This window comes from Hypanus sabinus, chromosome 4 (genome assembly GCF_030144855.1).
Source record: "Hypanus sabinus isolate sHypSab1 chromosome 4, sHypSab1.hap1, whole genome shotgun sequence".
Classification (NCBI taxonomy): domain Eukaryota; kingdom Metazoa; phylum Chordata; class Chondrichthyes; order Myliobatiformes; family Dasyatidae; genus Hypanus; species Hypanus sabinus.
Genome location: NC_082709.1, coordinates 9443676 through 9466147, shown reverse-complemented (window position 1 = coordinate 9466147; position 22472 = coordinate 9443676). Strand labels below are relative to the sequence as shown.

Sequence of the window (22472 nt, the reverse complement as noted above, 5' to 3'; positions counted from 1 at the left end):
ATCCAGGACATTTTCAAGGAGCAATGACTGAAAAAAGTGGCATCCATCATTAAGGGCCCCTGTCACCCAGGACATGCCCGCCTGTCATTGCTACCATCAGGGAGGAGGTACAGGAGCCTGAAGACACAGTGTTTCAGGAACAGCTTCTTCCCTTCCATCATCAGATTTCTCTTGTTGTGCTGCTTATTTACCTTTTTTATACACTTCTTACTATAATTTAGTTTTTATTATGTATTGCAATATACTGCTGCCACATAACAAATTTCATGATGTATATAAGTAATATTAAACCTGATTCTGATTCAGACATCTTTCTCCATTGCTTCCCTGGACGAGGAAATCTGAGGAATTACCACTCAATCTGCTTCTATGTCCCATGAGCTGGTAATTTATTACTGAATTGACAAATTTATTCATCTACGTCATCAGATTGTGATCTGGTGATTCATTTTCCTTTTATTGCATTTCTTATAATATCATAAATTAAAGTATTTAATATAGATCAGCTTATTTCATTATGTTCCCATTTATCATGAAATTTCAAATGGTCCATTTCTGTCCAGCCCAATAAATCGACTAGACTACTGATAGCCGAAGGATTGTCAACTCATAAAATCTTCAAGGCCAATGTCCCAGCTCATCTTAAAGTGTGAATTAAACCTATAAACTGACTGCCAGTGGGCATATACAGTACTGTGCAAAAGTTTTAGGCACACATAGCCAGGATGTCTACGACTTTAGCACAGTACCGTAGTAATTTTATATTTTGTACTGTGCTGCTGCCACACAAAAAAAATTTCATGACATGTGTGAGTGATTTTAAACCTAATTCTGATATGGGTCTCTATTGTGGACTGAGAGTGGGAAGTGGGGGGGCAGGGAGAGGGAAATCTTGGTTGGGAAAAGAGGAAGGGAGAGGGTAGGGAGCAGGAAGCACCAGAAAGAAATTCTGTAATGATCAATGAACTATTTGTTAGGAATCAAATGACCACTCATGGTGCATCAGGGTTGGGTATGCCTGCATTCGCAATGACCTCTCCCCTGGCAAACCTTCTCTGCCACCTGTCCCACACCCCTCCTTCAACAATCTACTCTTTGCATTCCCAACATCCTTTGCTCTACCACTAGAAACTCACTATAAAGTTTATCTATCTATCTATCTATCTATCTATCTATCTATCTATCTATGTGTGCCATAGATTTTTGCACAGTACTGTGCAAGCAAGCATGATACCTCCAAATAAACCCTATCCTTTGATTGTACAGATAAATACACGAGGATCTGGAGACTCCACTACACTTCCTCTCTAAAGCTATCACTAAACTATGTGCTAGATCACCTGACCCGCACAGGAGTTTGCAGTCTGCAGAACTGTCTGCCTACTGACAGCCAGTAACACATATAATCCATCTACCCAGTTCCACTATGCCATTTCAGCTCAGCTTTACTACTGGAGATCTCCAGCACCAAGAGACCCTAGGCATTCCTGGAGCCTGGAGGTAGAATTTGGAAGGAGAGGAAATTGAGAGCAAGAGCGAAGTGAATTTAGTGAACACAGTGTGCCCAAAGAATAGCTTGCCCGAAGTATCAGCCAACACAGTAGTGCTATGAGTAGACACATCTTTGTTCATTTGAAGAATGAGACTAGCTGAGGGGGGCCTGAACTTTTTTATGTCATGGCTCAATACCATTAAGCAAGGGATCCTTGGGCACTAGGTTGGGAACCCATAGTGTTTAATTTGATTGAGAGCTGTCAGTGTCATTAAGCCTCTGGAGTTGGTTCATTTGCCTTCATTTAAACCAGGCATAACCAAACTTCATAGGTATGAGTGTAGAACAGGCTCTAACATCACACCGTGATATTAGATTAACTAGTCAACACCAGGCTATTGTGCCAATCCAATTTTAATTCTGAATGTGAATTGAGGAGGAGATCGCTACTTCACAACTGAGTTGCCATAATGACGAACAATCAGCTGATTGATACGCCAAGCAGTCAGAGAAGAGGCCACAATTCTTTCTAAATCTTTTTATTAATATTAATAATATGGACAGAATACAGATGATATATTGATAAAGAAATTACCAACATACACATTCCATTACATATGAAAAAAAAACATACATAATAGTTACAATATAAATGAGTTTACCAAAACATAAGCCATAAGATATATGTATGGACATAGTAAATCTAAATATTTCATAATGTATAATATAAAAAAAACAGAAAAAAGAAAGAAAAAAAAACAAAAAAAATTATATAATGCAGAACTAACTAATCTAATCTAATAACTATAGCTAATAAGTAATATAAAAGAAAAAAAAAACAAACAAAAGAGAAGGAAAAAAAAAGTGGGCTGTTTATAATATCTCACAAAAATAAGTATTCATCAATGCCGTCACTTCCGGTCCTCTCAAAATACATAAGCTAAAAGCTGGGAAATCAAATGTACTTGGCAAAGGGTCATATTACATCATATGAAAATGTTGAATAAATGGTCTCATTAACTTTTCAAATTTAATAGAAGTCTCAAAAGTACCACTTCTAATTTTTTCTAAATTTAAACATAACATAGTTTGAGATAACCAATTAAATACAGTGGGAGGATCAATTTCTTTCCAATTCAACAATATAGATCTTCTAGCCATCAAAGTTAGAAATGCAATCATTCGACGGGCTGAAGAAGATAAATGCTGTGAATCTAACATTGGTAAACCAAAAATTGCGGTAATAGGATGAGGTTGTAAATCAATATTCAAAACCGCAGATATAATATCAAAAATATCTTTCCAATATTTCTCCAAAAATGAACACGACCAAAACATGTGAGTTAAAGACGCAATTTCAGAATGACATCTATCACAAATAGGACTTATATGAGAGTAAAAATGAGCTAATTTATCCTTGGACATATGGGCCCTATGTACAACCTTAAATTGTATTAGTGAATGTTTGGCACATAACGATGATGTATTAACTAATTGAAGAATTCTATCCCAATTCTCACTAGAAATACTAAAACTAAGCTCTCTTTCCCAATCCTGTTTAGTCTTATAAAGGGGCTCTGAACGTATCTTCATAATTATATTATAAAGTTTTGAAATAAGCCCTTTTTGAAAAGGGTCTAATTCAAATAAACTCTCCAAAGTATCTGAAGGCACAAAATTTGGAAACGTAGAGAGTACAGAACTTAAAAAATGTCTAATCTGTAAATATCTAAAAAAATGAAATCTCGGCAAGTTATATCTGTTGGATAATTGTTCAAAAGACATGAAACAATTATCTAAAAATAAATCAGAAAATCTTAGTAATCCCTTAGTTTTCCAAGCTGAATAAGCTTGATCTATAATGGAAGGGTGAAAAAAACAATTAGATACAATAGGACTATTTAAAACGAATTGAGTCAACCCAAAAAATCTCCGAAATTGAAACCATATACGCAATGTATGTTTAACTATCGGGTTGTCAATTCGTTTCGGCAATTTAGAAAGAGCAAAAGGGAGAGAAGTCCCTAAAATAGAACCCAAAGCATAAGCTGATACCGATTTAGTTTCTAAACTCACCCAACAAGGGCCAAAAGATCCACCCCCATCTTTCAACCAGCATAACAAATATCTAATATTTGCTGCCCAATAGTAAAATCTGAAATTAGGTAATGCTAACCCGCCTTCCTTTTTTGTCTTCTGTAAATATGTTTTACCTAACCTGGGATTTTTATTCTGCCATATATATGAAGAAATTTTAGAGTCAACATTAGTAAAAAAAGATTTCGGGATAAAAATTGGTATCGCTTGAAAAATATATAAAAACTTAGGTAAAATAACCATCTTAATAGCATTAATCCTGCCTATTAGAGATAGAGACAAAGGTGACCACCAAGTAAACAAACCTTTAATCTGATCAATTAAGGGTAAAAAATTAAATCCAAACAAATCTTTATGGTTCTTTGTGATTTTGATCCCTAAATAAGTAAAAGAGTCATTAACTAATTTAAAGGGTAAATTTCCATAAATTGGGACCCGTTTATTTAATGGAAACAATTCACTTTTATTAAGATTTAACTTATACCCAGAAAACTCACTAAATTGAGCCAATAATGATAAAACTGCTGGAATGGATTTCTCCGGGTTAGAAATGAATAGTAATAAATCATCTGCATACAAAGATAACTTATGAATATCTGTCCCACGATTAATACCCAAAATATCCTGTGATTGTCTGATGGCAATTGCCAAAGGTTCTAAGGCAATGTTAAATAGTAATGGACTAAGAGGACATCCCTGTCTAGTGCCCCGAAATAGGCGAAAAAAGGGAGATCTTTGATTATTGGTAACCACTGAGGCTACTGGAGTATGATAAATCAATTTAATCCATGATATAAATATCGGACTAAAATTAAACTTCTCCAACACATTAAATAAGTAAGGCCATTCAACTCTATCAAATGCTTTCTCCGCATCTAATGAAATCACGCATTCTGAAGTATCATGTGAGGGAGTATAAACAATATTCAACAATCTCCTAATGTTAAAAAAAGAATAACGATTTTTAATAAAGCCAGTTTGATCATCTGAAATAATTTTGGGTAATACCTTCTCCAATCTAGATGCCAGTAACTTAGAAAAAATCTTGGAGTCTACATTCAATAAAGATATAGGTCTATAAGAAGCACAATTAGTAGGGTCTTTATCTTTCTTCAATATTAGAGAAATGGAAGCTCTATAAAAAGATTGTGGCAAATTCCCTAATCTAATGGCCTCCTCAAAAACCTTACCTAACCAAGGGGAAAGGGTAGCGGAAAAAAATTTAAAAAATTCAACTGTATAACCATCTGGACCCGGTGCTTTCCCAGAATTCATTGAGCAAATAGCCCCTTTAATTTCTACATCCGTAATAGGAGTATCCAATATCAAAAGATCATCAGATGATAACCTTGGAAAATTTAATTTCCCCAGAAAATCAGACATGGTATTATAATCTTGAGGAAATTCAGATTGATACAGGGAGGTATCGAAATCTTGAAATGCCTTATTTATCTCAACATGATTAACTGTCAGATTCCCATTCTGCTGACCAATCTTAGTGATTTGACGTTTAACCAGAGCATTCTTCAATTGACTAGCTAACAGTTTACCAGATTTATCACTATGTATATAAAAATCAGATTTAGTTTTCATTAATTGATTTTCAATCGAGGATGTAAGTAATAAACCATGTTCCATTTGAAGTTCAACCCTTTGTTTGTAAAGCTCCTTACTAGGAGCAATGGAATATTTCTTATCAATCTCTTTAATTTTATCAACCAATAAAAGAGTTTCCATCTTGATACGTTTCCTCAAACCAACAGAATAAGAAATAATCTGTCCACGTATATAAGCTTTAAAAGTGTCCCAAAGTGTTCCGTAGGAAATATCATCCGTAGAATTAGTTGAGAAGAAGAAGTCGATCTGCTCCTCCATAAATTTAATAAAGTCAGAGTCTTGCAACAAGGTAGAGTCAAATCGCCATTGTCTGGCATTAAAAGCTGTATCCGTAAATTTCATAGAAAGTAATAACGGAGCGTGATCAGAGATAGCTATAATATCATAGTTACAACCGATTACCAATGGAATAAAACAAGAGTCTACAAAAAAATAATCAATTCTTGAATAAGAGTGATGAACATGTGAGAAAAAAGAAAACTCTTTGTCATTAGAATGCCGAAATCTCCAAACATCAAAAACTCCATTGTCAGTCAAAAAGGAGTTAATACAAGTGGCCGACTTATTAGGTAAAGTCTGAATAGATAAAGATTTATCCATCAGAGGATTTAAACAACAATTAAAGTCACCACCCATTATTAACTTATATTCGTTTAGATTGGGTAAAGAAGTAAATAAAGACTTAAAAAAGTCAGGACAATCCACATTTGGAGCATAAACATTAACCAAAGCAACCTTTTTATTAAAAAGTAAACCCGTAATTAACAAAAATCTGCCATTCGGATCCGAAAAAATATCATGTTGAACAAATGAAATAGAGGAGTCAATAAAAATTGAAACTCCTTTTACTTTAGCATTTGAATTTGCATGATACTGTTGACCCCGCCAAAATCTAAAAAAACGAAATTTGTCCTCCCTCCCCACATGAGTTTCTTGTACAAAAATGATATGAGCATTAAGTCTTTGGAATACTTTGAAAATCTTCTTTCGTTTAATTGGATGATTTAAACCATTAGTATTCCAAGACACAAAATTAATGGTCTGAGCCATAATTCTATAATCAACCCTTTGGTATAGAAAGGGTTAACCAACTTATAAACTCATGCACCCGGAAGAGGAACAAAAGTAGTGAGAAGACCCGGAAGTGACGACGACACAGACATATTTGAAGTTCAAAAACAGCCCAAATAAAAAAACTAACACAAACTGGTACAAAAAAAATAGAATTAGAAAACAGACCATCCCCCCCACCCCCCGAGAAAAAGAGAAAAAGCCAAAATATGACTTAAAAAGAGAAAAAGTAAGACTAATCCTACCCCCATGTCAGCTGAAGAACACTCCATATAAAAAGGATATATATAAAAGAATCACCCCGACTTTAAAAATAAAATCGCTATAATAAAAACCATATTTCTAAGTATAGTTAGTTGTAAAAAGAATAAAAATATAATCACTAAAAACAATTATAACTCGGGCTCTGGCCCAGACAAAACAAAAAATATTTAAGCTAAGATAAGCGATGCCTTGTCTAGAAGAAACACGAAAAATATAAACATAATGCCATCTTAAGCAAAACCAAAAATCTTTTCCAAAAAACCACCATCTTAATCAAGGAAAAATTTACCTTCAAAGAATTAAAAATATACCTTCGAAGGAACAAAGTTAATAGACAAGTATGTAGTTAAATGATTAAAGTGTATAAGGCAAAAACAATTAACATGACGCAAACACACTTTAACTTGAGTATAAAGTGTAGGATGAACCTACACCAATAACCAGATTATAATTCTGGTTTAAGAGATCGAGAACCATCTTATACGATCAGAATCATTCATTTATTAAAGACTGGTGTCTGTAGCAGTAGGGAAGTTCTCCTCCAGATATTTTCTCACTTCTGAAGTTGAAAGGAAAATTTGTCGTGGAGCATTCGACGGAGAAATTCGAAGCTTCGCAGGGTATAGAAGCGCAGGTTTCAGATTTTTCTCATAACATTCAGCCATCAACGGTTTAAAAAGAAGCCTTCTTTTTAAAAGATCTGAACTAAAATCTTCGATCAGACGGAAGGAAAAATCTTTGATTTTAATCATTCCTAGTCGACGAGCTGCTCTTATAACTAGTTCTTTGTCATGTACATAATGGAACCGGACAATTATCACTGAAGGTTTGTCTGTAACACTCGGTGATCGACGCCGAATTCTATGTGCCCGATCCAATAAAGGAGGGTTATTCGGGAAAATTGTCGGAAACGCTTCTTTTAAAGGAGGCCACAATTCACACTGAACAGGCACTGATAATGTCTCCTCATATGGTGAGGAAACGCTTGCAACTGAATTGCCAAGATCAGAGAACAGCTCAACCCAACTATTGACCACCCGTGCTGCACATTTTCCGAATGATTTTAGTACTGCCATTTCCACCTTGGCCCCACAGTAATGTTGTTTCGTTTGGCTGTATTCATGTGAATTCAAGTACGGCTGAATGACAATTAAACTTGAACTCTGAACTACAAAACCAGATAAAATGCTTTGAATACTTTGAAATTAATTTGTCCACCAACATCCTGAAATAATTAAAATTAAGGCAGCTTCCATTAGTTCTGGTTATTTCCCAATGACTCTGCAGCTATTGTCATCATCAATATACAGTGTGGTATTTGCTGACTATGCTCTGTCTTTGCTGCACTCATTCAGTCATTATTTTCGGACATTTTACTTTAATATTATTGTAGCAGTACATTCTATAATAACTGTGTTCAATGTGGCACATGTTTTAATCAACAAAGTTCAAAGTACATTTCCTACCACAGTAAGAAATTGAGATTTGTCTTCTTACAACCACCCAAAAAAAAACATTAAAGAAGACTAACACAGAGAAAGGAAAAAAAGGCACAAATCATGCAGACAATAAAAGCAAGCAACAGCATTCAGAATGAAAGTGAGTCCCTAGACACGAAGCCTGGCGTAACCGGAACAGGCCCACAGCCTCAGCCTCAGCGCCGTGAGAAGTGGAGTAAACATCATGGAGTGGCGAGAAGAACCAACTCAACCCAGTTGGTCCTGACACCTGGCCTTCTCAATCCACCCAGCCTGGTGTTTAAATTGTCCAAACAATGGGTACTTTGGCTCCTAGTAGGGCCACCCATGCCAAACAGGTCAAAGGGTAGAGGTCAGAATAAGAGTGGTCCACAAATCCTCCAGGTTTGGGGGTTCAGCTCAGGGCCAACAACCCTGACTGGTAAAACAACAATGTTACAGAAACAACAATGAAGAATCCTTCTACATCTGAGCACAACGGTATTCCTGAGTCTCCTCCTGAGACTTGCATGACTGACAGTAGTGAAAACCGAGAGGAAGCTACTGACACAGTGAAGGAAAGCCTGCACACCACCAAAGATGGAAGACCTTCATTGCTGCCCTAAATGCCAGCAGTGCAATGAGCAGTAAGTATCATTAATGCAGCTGTAAATTATGTCATTATTACTATAAATATGTTTCATTCAATAATCCCTTCTCGAGAATATATGTTATATTCTATCATCAATGTGGTATACTGTTCAGCCAGAATGATATTGCCAGCACTCGTATCATTGCTGTGAATCATTCTACCACCAATATCCTGCTGTGGTGCATTATTATTACAGTTGTGCATACCTGCACCAGATTCGTTGCTGAACTGCATGACATCACTGCACCGTCCTATCACTATCGCTGCTGTGCCAAATTCCATCATTAGTGTTATTGCTGACCACCACAGTCAATCCCATGGTAGGTTCTGTCATCACTATCATCGGGATGGGGATTTAAATTCAGGCATTTGGATAATTTGTCCTGGATTGCCTTTCCAGTGACTATCATCATCATCGTCATCGTTATGTGCCGTGTTGTACGATGTAGGCGATCATGATCTTTCCATGACCACGGTTGTTCTTGGAAAATTTTTTAACAGAGGTGGTTTCCCATTGCCAATACTCCTCTGAGATTGTCTGCCTGGTGTCAGTGGTTGAATAACCAGGACTTGCAATATGCACCAGCTGATGCTACAACCATCCACCACCTGCTCCCGTGGATTTACGTGACCCTGATAGGGGGCTAAGTAGGAGCTACACTTTGCCCAAGGTGACCTCCAGACTAGCGGGGGGGGGTAGGGGAAAGGAATGCCTTATACATCCTTTGGTAGAGACTTATCTCCACCCCTCCACCCAGTGACTACAACAACCCTAAAATTAGGTAATTAATTTATAATGTATTAATAATTAAATTAATTTATAATTATTAAATTAATTTGTAATTTAATAAATTATGAATTATAACGTAACAACATTCTAAAGCAGGGTTATTTTTGTGCCATGGAACAATGCCATTAAACAAGAAGTCTGTGAACCCTGCTTTGGGAACCTCTGTCCTAAAGGATTAATATATTTTGGGATTTAATGGATTATTGAAATATTTAATACAGATCAAGACTATGTGGTTTTAGGAATAACATTGGAACACTTGTATAAAAAAGATGTAATTTATCTGAAAAATAATGTAAAATATCTGAAGTGGAGAGGCCATGTCAACATAGCATTTTAAAGTATCTAATTAATTGTCCCAACTGAGATATGTTAAGCTTCAGAGGTTCAATAATTATGGTAGTACTGAAAACAGGCATTAAACAGATTCTGTAGAACTCTTCAACAGCCTGAAATTTGGAAGATATTGCATGGTATTCAAAATTGTAAAAGAGATCTTACTTCCTTTCAGCCCATCGATATCTGTCTGTAACATCAATCCATTCATCCGAGCCATGCTGATGGGCAACAATGGAAACAGCATGGCATGGACCAACACCATTAAGCAAGAGGTCTGTGCACCCAGTTCTGGGAACCCCTGGCATCACCCAAGCCATGTGCAATGCTCGCGGGTAAAATGTAAACCCAACATAGTGATGCAACTACAAAGAAGGCATGACGGAGGCTATACTTCATTAGGAGTTTAAGGAGGTTTGGTATGACACCAAAGACATCCACAAATTGCAGCAGATGTACTGTGGGGAGCATTCTAACTGGGTGCATCACTGTCTGGTATGAAGGGTGGGGGGGTTGTGCGCGTGTTACTGCACAGGATCAAAATAAGCACCAGAGACTTGTAAACTTAGTCAGTTCCATCATGAACACTAGTCTCCATTGTATCCAGAACAGCTTCAAAGGGCAATGCTTCAAAAAGCCATGTTCATCATTAAGGACTCCCACCAACCAAGTCATACCTTGTTCTCATTGATACCATCAGGAAGGGGGCATAGAAGGCTGAAGGCACACACTCAATGACTAAGGGACAGTTTCTTCCCCTCTGCCATCTGATTTCTGAATGGACATTTAACCCATTAACACTACCTCAATATATTTTTTATTTCTATTTCTAAACTAATTATTTAATTTAACTATTTAATTTATATATACTAACTGTAATTCTAGGATTATGTATTATATTGTACTGCTGCTGCTAAGCAACAAATTTCACAATGCATGCTGGTGATATTAAACATAATTCTGATTCTCAGCTGATTCCACAAAGTTTAATCCTCTGTGAAAGACAGAGAATCACACAAAGATTGCAATCAGCCATAATAAAGTAAAATTGTTATCCAGGACTCACTGCTTTTAATTCCTGCCTGATGTAACAACATGAAGACACAAGTAATGCATGAAAAATTATATTGTTATGAATTTGAAAGCATTTGTTAACTATGAAACTTGTTCCTGAATATGTGCCAAAGGAAGAAATAGAAAGTCAATTGAAGTTTATTTAACTTGCAACAGAAACCAAAAACCCTGAAACAGAAAAGTCTGCATTAATAGTGAGAGGTTCAAATTACTTCTTCTAGTTGTTGCTTTCGTGCCATGTGAATGATCTATATATAAAAACTGCACAGTTACAGTGACAAATACAGAACTTAACTCAGTCCCAGAAGACTTCACTTCCAATTAGGTTCTTTTGAAGTGTAGTTGCTGTTGAAATGCAAGACGTGCCAGCCAATTTAACAGGGTAAACACCGTCAAATATCCAAAAGATTCAAAATACACTCCTGCGGGCTGTGGAGGGAGCCCCCTTGTTCTTAATCACCTGATGAGGCAGATAGGGTCTCAATTTAAAACATCCTCTGAAGATCAACAACTCCTCCAGGAGTATTCTGAACACCTCCTGTCTTTGAATCTCTGGAGCAGGGGTCCCAACCTTTTCTATGCCAATGGCCAATAGCATTAAGCAAGGGGTCTGTGGGCCCAAAGTTGAGAGCCCTTGCTCTAGAGTGAATCCTCAATCCACAAGTACTTAACGACACGGTGAGAATGCCACCAATACAACAGTGAGCTGCTGTTCCTCTTCACTAATGTATCCGTGTTAAACAACACCTGAACAAAGTGCCAAACTTACCTTGCCTTGACAGCTTCAATGTTCATCACCCAGGGACATACATTTTTTAAACATTTAAAGAGTAATTTTGAAAGATTTTACAAGAAGATGCACAATGGCACAGAATGAAAAATATTTGTTAGAACATGCTCAAAAGAATGTTATTTTTTGTACTTTTCTACGACCTATTGAAATAACAAGGAGTTCCAAAATTACATTTTGAATCAAATGAAAACTGAAGTAGCTGAAGTACTCTTCATTTTCACACATTAGATCAACAAAGTTAACAGGTATATTTATAGAAATTCATATACACGACTGAGCAAAAATCTTAGGCACATATATATAGAGCCAGAGTGCCCAAGACTTGCACAATACTGTAGCAATTTTATGTATCGCACTATACTGCAGCCACAAAAACAAATTTCATGATATATGTGAATGATGACAAACCTGGTTCTGATATGGGTCTCTACTGAGAGTGAGAGTGGGAAGGGGCAGGGAGAGAGGTATCATGGTTCGGAAAAGGGGAAGGGACAGGAGATGGTGCAGGAAGCACCAGAGAGACAATCTGTAATGGTCAATAAATCAATCGTTTGGAATCAAGTGACCTTGCCTGGTGTCTCAGGTCTGGGTTTGTCTGTACCTGCGCCACCCCCTGCCCCAGCACTCCTCTGCCACCAGACCTACTCTCCTCCCACAAAAAGGTTATTGAAAAGCACAAGTCAGGAGATGGATACAAGATAACTTCCAAGTCACTGAATATCCCCTGGAGTACAACTAAGTCAATTATCAGAAAATGGAAAGAATAGGTCACAGTTGTAAATCTGCCTAGAGCAGGCCATCCTCAAAAACTGAGTGACTGTGCAAGGAGACTAGTGATGGAGGCCACTAAGAGACCTATGACAACTCTGGTGGAGTTACCAGCTTCAGTAACCGAGATGGGAGAGACTGCACATACAAATGTTGCCCGGGTGCTTCACCAGTAAGAGAAAGCCACTGTTACAAAAAAACTCACATGAAATCTTAGCTAGAGTTTGCCAGAAGGCATGTGGGAGACTCCAAAATCAACTGGAAGAAGATTCTATGGTCTGTTGAAATCAAAATAGACTTTTTTTTGGGCATCAGGCTAAACCAGGCATGGGCAAACTACGGCCCGGGAGCCATATGCAGCCCGTTAAGCTTTTTAATCCGGCCCGCAGAACTTGATGAAATTATATTAATAAACTTTGTTAACGCTTTTTCCCCGCAATTCTGGCGTTTTCCCAATAGATGACGCACTCTATATACATTGACCTTTGTTGAGGTGCAGCGTATTACTCCACATTTGCGCTTTACTCTTTGTTCGGCTCGACCTATTTGTGTGAACAGGCGTTCAGCGTCATGAACATCAACAAAGCCAGCCACAGATCCAAGTTAACTGACCAACACCTCAGATCCATCCTGAGAATCGCCACAACAAAACTAAATCCAGACTTTGATGCGCTGGCTAAAAAGGGAGACCAACAACACTGTTCCCACTGAAATTAAAAATAAGTTTCTTCATTGTGTTATGTAAAAAATGAATTTGAAAATATTTTTTTCAATAAGCCTTACATGTTACATGTCATTTCTGTTAAGTGATGGACATGAGTAGTGCGCAGGTGCACGTACGTTCTCAAAATAAAAAATGCGCTCCAGATCAAATAATGCGCTCCGCATACTGGCGCGCTGTCACTGTTCTGTCCTTGTGCTGGTCGTTGTTGAGTTTTGGCACAGGGGACAATTGAATAAGAAGGAGCAGGACGAGTAGACCTGCATCTCCTACCGTTTTTGAAATAAAGACAGTCAGGAGGAGAGTGATGATGATAATATCTTGAAGGATAACAGAACTTTCAGTGCTTTAAAATAATAACTGTTACTATTAAAAAAAAGCTGTATTTTATTCATTTAATTTTCAGTGTTTTAAAAGTCATTTCAATAAATAGCTAAATACCATGGGACTTCAAAGACAGATATTTTGTTGTAATGCATTTGTTCATTTTCAATTGAAATTAAAGCACATGTTTTCTACATAATCCATGATATTTTATTTTCTCTTATGAGGTGTATTACCAAAACACTCCGTCCATCTGCTCCTGGTCCCCTGTCAAATTTTAGAACCCTTTGTGGCCCACAAGTCAAAAAGTTTGCCCACCCCCTGGGCTAAACGCTGTTTTGCAAAAACCAAACACCGCCTGTCATCAAAAACACCCCATCCCTACCGTGAAGCACAGTGGTGGCTGCATCAAACTGTGGGGATGCTTCACTGCAACAGGCCCTGGAAGGCTTGTGAAGGTAGAGGGTAAAATGAATGCATCAAAATACAATGAAATCCTAGAGGAAAACCTGATGCAGTCCGTAAGAAAACTGTGACTTGGGAGAAGATTTGTATTTCTGCAAGACAATGACTACAAGCGTAAAGCCAAAGCTACACAGGAATGGCTTAAAAATGGCTTGGGAGATACATGTGGCTGGTAACAGAGCTATACCATAGAACCTCATTTCACTGCTTAAAATTCTAAGTAATAGTAAATTAAATATTTTCAGTATCTTCCACCAGGATAAATATGAGATGGTACTGACTAAACACGTAACTACATTTGAGTTTCTCTGCTTCACTACCGATGATTCAGTAATGTTCCGATTTTACATCATTCAACATTTCATTCAGTGACCTCAAGAATAACTTTCCTTTGGCTCCCAAAGGCAACATCATAAGGGAGTGGTCACTGCTTTACTATTGTAACTGAAATTCAGCAATTATTATCAGTACAATATTAAAGGGGCTTCTGCTTCCTTGCTTTTCTCAACTTCTGTAGGATATTTCCGGCACTATCTGAAACTTGACTGCTGAGGTCAAGTAAAAAACATTCTGATTTTATCACTGCAGTTATATTTGCTAATTATGCTCAGGGTCAGATTTCACTTGTGTAGTTCTTGCAGGCTTCCTATCACTGGTTCTAACTCATTTGATTAATCAGGCCACTAATGGAAAGGAACAAAATAACACACACCGCAGAAGATGGAAAACTGAAATAAGTCTAGAAAATGCTGTAAGTACTGAGCAAGTAACAGACATGGAGAACAAATGTTTCAGATCAATGACTCTCGGGGATGGGACGGTAGCATAGTGGTTAGCACAGCGCTTTAAAGTACCAGTGACTCCCATTCAATTCCCGTCACTACCTGCAAGGAATTTATACGTCCTTCCCCTGACTGCATGGGTTTCCTCTGGGTGCTCTGATTTCCTCCCACAGTCCAAAGACGTATCAGTTGGTAAGTTAATTGGTCACTGTACATTGTCCCGTGATTAAATCGATGGATTGCCGGGTGGCACAGCTTGAGGTGGCGGAAGGCCTGTTCAGTGTTGTATCTCAATAAATAACTAAAACAGGATAATACACAATGCATATGCAGGAAAACTGACGTAAAGTCAGAAAATCTTGTAAATACTGGGCAAGTAATGAACTGGGAACATATACCCCTCCATACTGATTGTGGCCACACTCAGGGTGGAGGAGCAACACCTTACTTTCCAGTTGGATAGCCCCCAAGCTGATGGCATGTATATTGATTTCTGCCAGTAACTGGCCTCCACCCCGGCTGAGCACAGTGATCAACAGTCATGGGACAGCTCGCCCCGATGCTTTCCTGATCGTCATTTGGGACTTCAACCAGACCAGCTTGAATATGTTTCTGCCCAACTATCACCAAAATGTCTTCTGAAGAACCAGAAGAGATAACACACTATCGCCGTTACACCCACCACCAAGAGTGTTTACCATGCCATCCCACGCCCAAGCGGTGGCAAGTTGGATCACCTGGTTGTATCTGTACTCCTGGTGCATGGGAAGAGGCTGAGGGCCACAGCACCAGTGATCAGGACCATGACGATACAGTTGGGAGGGCTGCTAGTTGGAGGAGCTTTGACTTGGTGGTTTCACCCATATTCATAGACTCATTTTTGAATCTAAATGAATATGCCACGGCCATCACTGACTTTGTCAAGACCTGCAAAGATGAGTCTTCCCAAATGAGAAGCCCTGGATGAACCAGGAGATTCACATTCTGCTTAGGGCTAGATCTGAGAAATTCAGGAATGATGATCAAAACATCCTACAGGAAGTCCAGGTATGACCCATGGAAGGAGAGCAAAAAGATAACTAAGAGTGAAGTTGGAGATGGAATTGGATGAACAACAGCTGTGGTAGGTCTGCTTACCATCACTTCCTAGAAGATGAAACCAAACATCATACATGGTAGCATAACTTCACTCTCTGTTGAGCTCAAAAGTATTATGCACTTCTCCCAGATTCCAGTGACCCTGTGTTCTCTGCTTCAGTAAAGGTTCAAAGGTTTATTTTATTATCAAAGTATGGATGCAGAATGCAACTCTGAGATTCGTCTTCTCCAGACAACCATAAAATACAGAACAAACAATGAAAGTCATTGAGGCAGCCCTCCCACATGAAAAAGAAACAGAAACAACACTTTGCACAAAAACTGTAACTTTGCACAAAAACTAATAGATCGTCCACCCCCAGATATGAACACTGCAGCTAAAACATGAAATCCCAAACCCCCAACCTCCTTCCACACAAAAAAACTGCGACAGTAACATCCAACACTCAATCCCTCCCTCACCCAGAAAAATTAACATATCTCCCACCCACCAGTCAGCAACGAGAGAAAACACACAAAAACTGAAGGAGACTGATGTAAACTACAGTCTACACCGATAATCACAAATGTCCCGATTGAAAACATCCTCCGTCAGCATCAAGGAGAGCAACAGCTTGAAGTCAATCCTTCCATGAGGCCTTCATTCTCTGAGAAGCAGCCTCCCATAAAGAGTGATCTATGGCCCAACCCGGCCTCCTGTTAAGAGCAACGGCCAACCCGGCCCCCTCCGCAGTCACCTCGATATTTCAATCTTCCTCGACACTTCAATCAGTGAAAAATTCAATCAATCATGATCCCGCACCATGGCTCTAGTCTATTCAGGACAGCGTGTGCTCATGGTCCTCTCTTGGGGAAGCAGAGCATTAGATCACTGGATTAAATGCCAAACTCTAAGTCACAGGCTCCAACCATTTCTGAAACTGGTTAAGAGAAAAGGAGCAAGTAAAAGGAAAAGAAAAAGTTAGATCATTGACTATCTGGAAGATGTCACTGAGGAATCGTTGTTCACTGGCGCCATCTTGGCCAGAAGTAGCTAACTTCCAAACATCCTCAAGAGGGTGAAGTGTCGTGAGGCACCAGGCCCTGACTGTGTACAGAACAGGTGTCATGAGGTGCAATGAGCAAGGACCCGAACCGATGTAATTCACCTACCACAGCAACAGGGCTGTGGGGATGGCTCTCTACTCTGCTGTGGAACACTAGATAACCACAAGGCACACATTTATCAAATACAAGTCAGTGTTAACCACCAGTTCATCAGTACTCACACCCACCAGGTTCAGGAACAGTTATTACCCCTCAATCATCAGGCTCTTGAACCAGTGGGACAACTTCACTCAACTTCACTTACCTCAACACTGAACTGTTCCCACAACCTATGGACTCACTTTCAAGGATTCTTCATCTCACGTTCTCAATAATTATTGCTTGCTTGCTTATCTATCTATCTATTTATTGATTGATTGATTAATTATTTATTCTTCCCCTTTTTGTATTTGCACAGTTCATTGTATTTTGCACACTGGTTGTTTTGTCTGTCTTGTTATTTGCGGTGTTCTATTGATTCTTTCGTGCTTCTTTGTAAATGCAAGAAAATGAATCTCATAAGGTGGCATATATGTACTTTGATAATATATTTATTTTAACTTTGATCATTCACTTAGTACTGATAACCAAATAATAAACAAGCTTCAAAACCTGTCCCCGTGTACCTCCCTCTGCAAATGGATCTTCGAGTTCCCTATCAGGAGAGCATGGCCAGTGCAGGTCGGTGATAACCCCTCCTCCTCGCCGACCATCAGTACAGATGCACCTCAAAGATGCATGCATAGTTATTCCACTGCTCCACCTTCTCTTCACTCATGACTGTGTAGCCACGCACAGCTCAAACACCAACATCACACGTAATTTTGCAGATGACACCACTGTTGTTGAAGAGTTTCACTTGGCAATGAAAGGCTCTTATGCCAATTGAACCGTGTCACTGCAACAACATCAGCAAGACCAAGGAGTTGATTGTGGACTTCAGGAAAAGGAAGTCAGGAGAACACACACCAGCATGTGGTGGAAAGGGTGTGCAGCTTCAAGTTCCTGGGTGTCAGCATCTCAGAGGACCTAACCTGAGCCAAACAGATTGATGCAATCATGAGGAATGCACACTATTTTGTTGTGTGTTTGAGGAGATTAGTATGTCGTCAAAGACCAGCAAGTTTCTCTAGATAATCAATAAGGACCTCACCATCCAGGACCTGCCCTCTTCTCATTACTACCATCAGGGAGCCTGAAGACACACAGTCAATAATTTAGGAACAACATCTTTCCCTTCACTATCTGCTGTCTGAATGATCCATGAACCCATGAATGCTGCCTCATGATAGTGATACAACGCGGAACAAACCCTTCTAGCCCAATGAGCCACACCGCCCAGTAACCATTATACTTAATCCTCGCCTAATCACAGGACAATTTATAATGATCAATTAACCTACCAATAGGCATGTCCTCACAATGTTGGAGGATGTTGGAGTATTTGGAAGAATCCCACATGCTCACAAGAAATGTACAAACTTCTTTCAGACGGCTTCGGAACTGAACTCTAAGCTCTGACACCCCAAGCAGTGACAGTGTCACGCTAACCATCACACCACTCTACACCTCATTGTTCCTGTCCCTTGCATTATTTATTTATTTTTGTTGATTACAGATTTTTATGTCTTTGCACTATACTGTCGTCAAAAAGCACAGATTTCCTGATATAAACACAAGGAATTCTGCAGACACTGGAAATCCAGAGCAACACACCCAAAATGCCGGAGGAACTCAGCAGGTCAGACGCATTCCAACATGTCAGTGATAATAGATCTGATTCTGAATCTGATATTAAAATAATATTATTGACTGAGTCAATGTGGACTTATAAAAGGAAAATAATATTTTTCTAATCTTCTCTGATGACATATCAAATGAGTAGATATGGAGGGGGGGAATCTAGTATATATAATGCATATTGATTTTCAGAAGAAAGTTACTGAAAGAGGTTAGAGACATGGGGTGAATGAAATACCAGGACAGATTAAAGGTTAGAAATGGAATAAATTAGCCCGTCTCTGATTATCAAGCTGGTGCTTAGTCATGCATCACATTATTAATGTAAAAACCTTAACTATTCACAAAATAGATCAAATTATTTGGCTGACGGGACCATGTTGGCTGACGTCAGCACAATGCTTTACAGTACCACTGACCTGGGTTCAATTCCCACCGCTGCCTGTGAGGAGGTTGTATGTTCTCCCTGTACCTTCGTGGGTTTTCTGAGTGTGCCCCAGTTCCCTCCCACAGTCCAAAGACATACTGGTTAGTAGGTTAGTTGGTCATTGTAAATTCTCACGTGATTAGGTCGGGGTTAAATCAGGGTATTGCTAGGTGAAGCAGCTTGAAAGGCAAGAAGGGGCCTTTCCACACTGTATCTCAATCAATCAATAAACAGAGGTACAAATAAATAAATACATGGATGAATAAATATACAAATAAGTAAATAAATAGTTGAATGAATGAATGAATGAAAGGATATTTGTGAGAAATCAAGAACAAGGTTAATGAAGTACAGTGTGTAAATTAATGACATTAATCATTAAGTATTCTTTAACAGGTGAAAGACTGGAAAATGTTGATGTTCAGGGGTGGGTGTCTTTGATGACAAATCACTTAAAGTTAATAGATACATGCAGTAGACAACTCAGTATTCAAATGGTACTGTTCTGGCCTTTATTGCAAGTGGGTTTGAATAGAATCAGAATCAGAATCAGACTTTAATCGCCAAGTACCTGTACACATACAAGGAATTTACTTCCGGCAGATGTTGTCTCTCTGCTCATAACAATAATAATTATAAATATAAATGAAATTATAGATTATAGACTATAGAAGCGCAATATTGTATGAAAAAGATAATTGCTCCAATTATATTGAGCATTGGTGAGAGAGCACCTGATTTACAGTTCCTGGACTATCTCAATCTTCTTCCCTTTGCCATAGAGACAGGGTCATGAAAATTCACCAAACTAGTTCATGGGATGGCAGGCCTATCATATGAGGAGGGAGTGAGCACGGCTCTTCAGAGCTAGGAGCCCGCACAGTAACACATAAAATTATTTGAGAATGATTCTCCTGACTACAGAATCTGGTTCGAGGTGGAAGTCTCAAATAAGATGCAAGCAGTTAGCACTGAAATGCTGTCACTCAGAGCACGATGAATTCTCCACCCCCAATGATTCGGGAGGTTTCGCCATTGATTAACTTCATGAGATTCCCTGGTGAGACAGGAAACCCAGGGGATCCGTTTTCCTTCTCAAAAACCTGACATTTTAGACATTATATCTAGGGTCATTTTATATTTTCTGTAATCTTTTTGAAATTAAAAAACGCAACAAAAGAAGAAATTTTTCAAGCTGTAACCATGGATAGCAGATGTTTTGAGGCTGTTAGTAAGTATGAAGCTGTAGGAATTCAGCAGGTCAGGCAGCATCTATAGAAATGAAAGAACAGTCCACGTTTCGGGCCGAGACGCTTCATCTGGACTGGAAAGGAAAGGGGGAAGACGCCAGAATAAAAAGGTGTGGGGGAAGGGAGGGGAAGGAGGATAGTTAGAAGGTGACAAGTGAAGCCCTGTCCTGGGAATGATAAAGGGCTGGGGAGGAAGGAATCTGTTTGGAGAGCAGAGTTGACCATAGGAGGAAGGGAAGGAGGAGGGGCTTCAGGGAGAAGGAACAGGCAGGTGGGAAGAGGTAAAAGGCCAGAGTGAAGAATTGTTACTGCAGTATTTTTCTCAAGTAGCTGTGCCTCACAGTTCGATTGACAATGCTCCAGTAGGTTACAGCAGTAGTGGAAGTGTAAAACCCTGGGTCAGTAGGATCCAAGACAGACACATGAATGTGGAGAGAATGGAGGGATATGGATTAGTTTAATTAGTGAGCCGAAAGGCCTCCTCCTGTACTGTAATGTTCTGTTCTATCTGCATTCTCCACCTCCTGAGTCCCCACATCTTAGCCATAGTTAATTTTGGAGTTACTTTTTTCTCCTAAAGTGGCAATTTATTAAAAGATATCTACTTATAACATCAAGTAAAGATCACAAACTTTCTGAAGCACCGTCAGAATGAGGAGGGAGCAAGTCGGGGCAGGACATCTCATGGCATTATCCGTACCGAGCACAGAGACCCCTTACCATTATAGTAGCGAATATTTTTCTTCTTTCAGACCAATATTCTATCAGCATGAAAATAACTTTAGACGGGACGCATTGCATACGTGTCAGATCTAAAGTAAAACTATCGGAATGCAGAATGAGCAGGGCGCTGACGGTGGATGAGACGTACTTTGCCCGTACATTGCAATTTTCTCGGTATAAACATTCTTAGCGTTTTGTCAAGGATTCTCTTTAGACAGAGCAGCGTTGAATTATCACAAATCTTAGCCGGACCTACCCTACAACGGCAACAACACACAAATCCCCACAGGACAGATACAAATAAAGGAACATCTCTTTCGAGGTGAAATAAAATAAACTTTTTTTGATCTGCGAGGGAACATGTGTATCTTGGTTGCATTACCTGCGGTTTTAAAGAGTAAATGGGCCGGGCGTGCGCAGAGGAGGGGCAGAGAGCAGCTGAGGTTGGTCTGGGTGGTCCGGACCGCTTGACTTACCGCCATTGGGTCGAGAAGGTGACTGGTGCCGATCAGAAGAGACCCAGCCCGAAGTGAGAAGTGAGTCGGTCCCGGGGCTGCGCGTCCTCCTGTCCCCGTCCGGAACACTCACCTCCCCCCAGCCTGCGCTCTGAACCGGTTCAGGGACTGGCTTCCCTGATAGCTCCGTGTTCGGGGAGTAGGATCCGGCGTGCGCAGGCTTCAAGAGCAGCAGCAGCGGGAACAATATCACTCTACTGATGGGGTAAATCAAAGTGCACGTTGCCATGATGATCTCTGGTCAGTTCAGGAGCCGGATTCCGAACGCCACGAACTTAACGCTTTGCAGACAAATCCACGCGTGGAAAACAGCCGATCTTCAGCTTGTTTGCATTCAGAAGCCAAATCCGCGCTCAGCAGCGAGTTTTAACAGCTCCGGTGTAGACTTAATCCAGGATGAAAACCCATCTCAACTAAAACTCATCCGGCGACATCTGAATGACTATAACGGAGCCGAGCAAGCTGGCAAATTTGACTGACTGACTCCTCCTAGGGGTTGACATCAGCAAACCTTAGTCGGTGGTGATTTCCAGTGAAAACGGTGATAGTTCACAAACCTTAACATTCACTTAAGAAACCACAGAGTACTAAAAGCATACATTAAGCGGGGAGGAAGAGTAACTTACATTACATTTCTAACAGATAGCATCCCGAGAGCTAATATGATTTTTTCCCTTGAGAAATTGACCTTAGTATATTATAAACACAAATGATTCTGCAAATGCTGGAATCTAGAGCAACAGGCACAAAATGCGGGAGGAACTCAGCAGGTCAGGCAGCACCTAGGGAAAAGAATAAACAGTCGACATTTCGGGCCGACACCCTTCTTCCGGACTGGAAAGGAAAGGGGGAAGAAGCTAAAATAAGACGGTGAACTCTGAAATGTCAGCTGTGTATTCATTTCCATCGATGTTGCCTGACCTGCTGAGT

At 39.4% G+C, this 22472-nt stretch overlaps 1 protein-coding gene across 1 annotated transcript in view; it reads right to left on the bottom strand.

The window, feature by feature from the left end:
• LOC132392422 (uncharacterized) overlaps window positions 1-22020 on the bottom strand; it is a 61818-nt gene extending 39798 nt beyond the window's left edge. The window contains exon 1 of the mRNA XM_059966247.1: window positions 21504-22020. Within this exon, the coding sequence (XP_059822230.1) occupies window positions 21504-21771 (268 nt within the window). The 5' untranslated portion in view covers window positions 21772-22020. The remainder of the gene's footprint in view (window positions 1-21503) is intronic.
• Window positions 22021-22472: the final 452 nt, after the last annotated feature.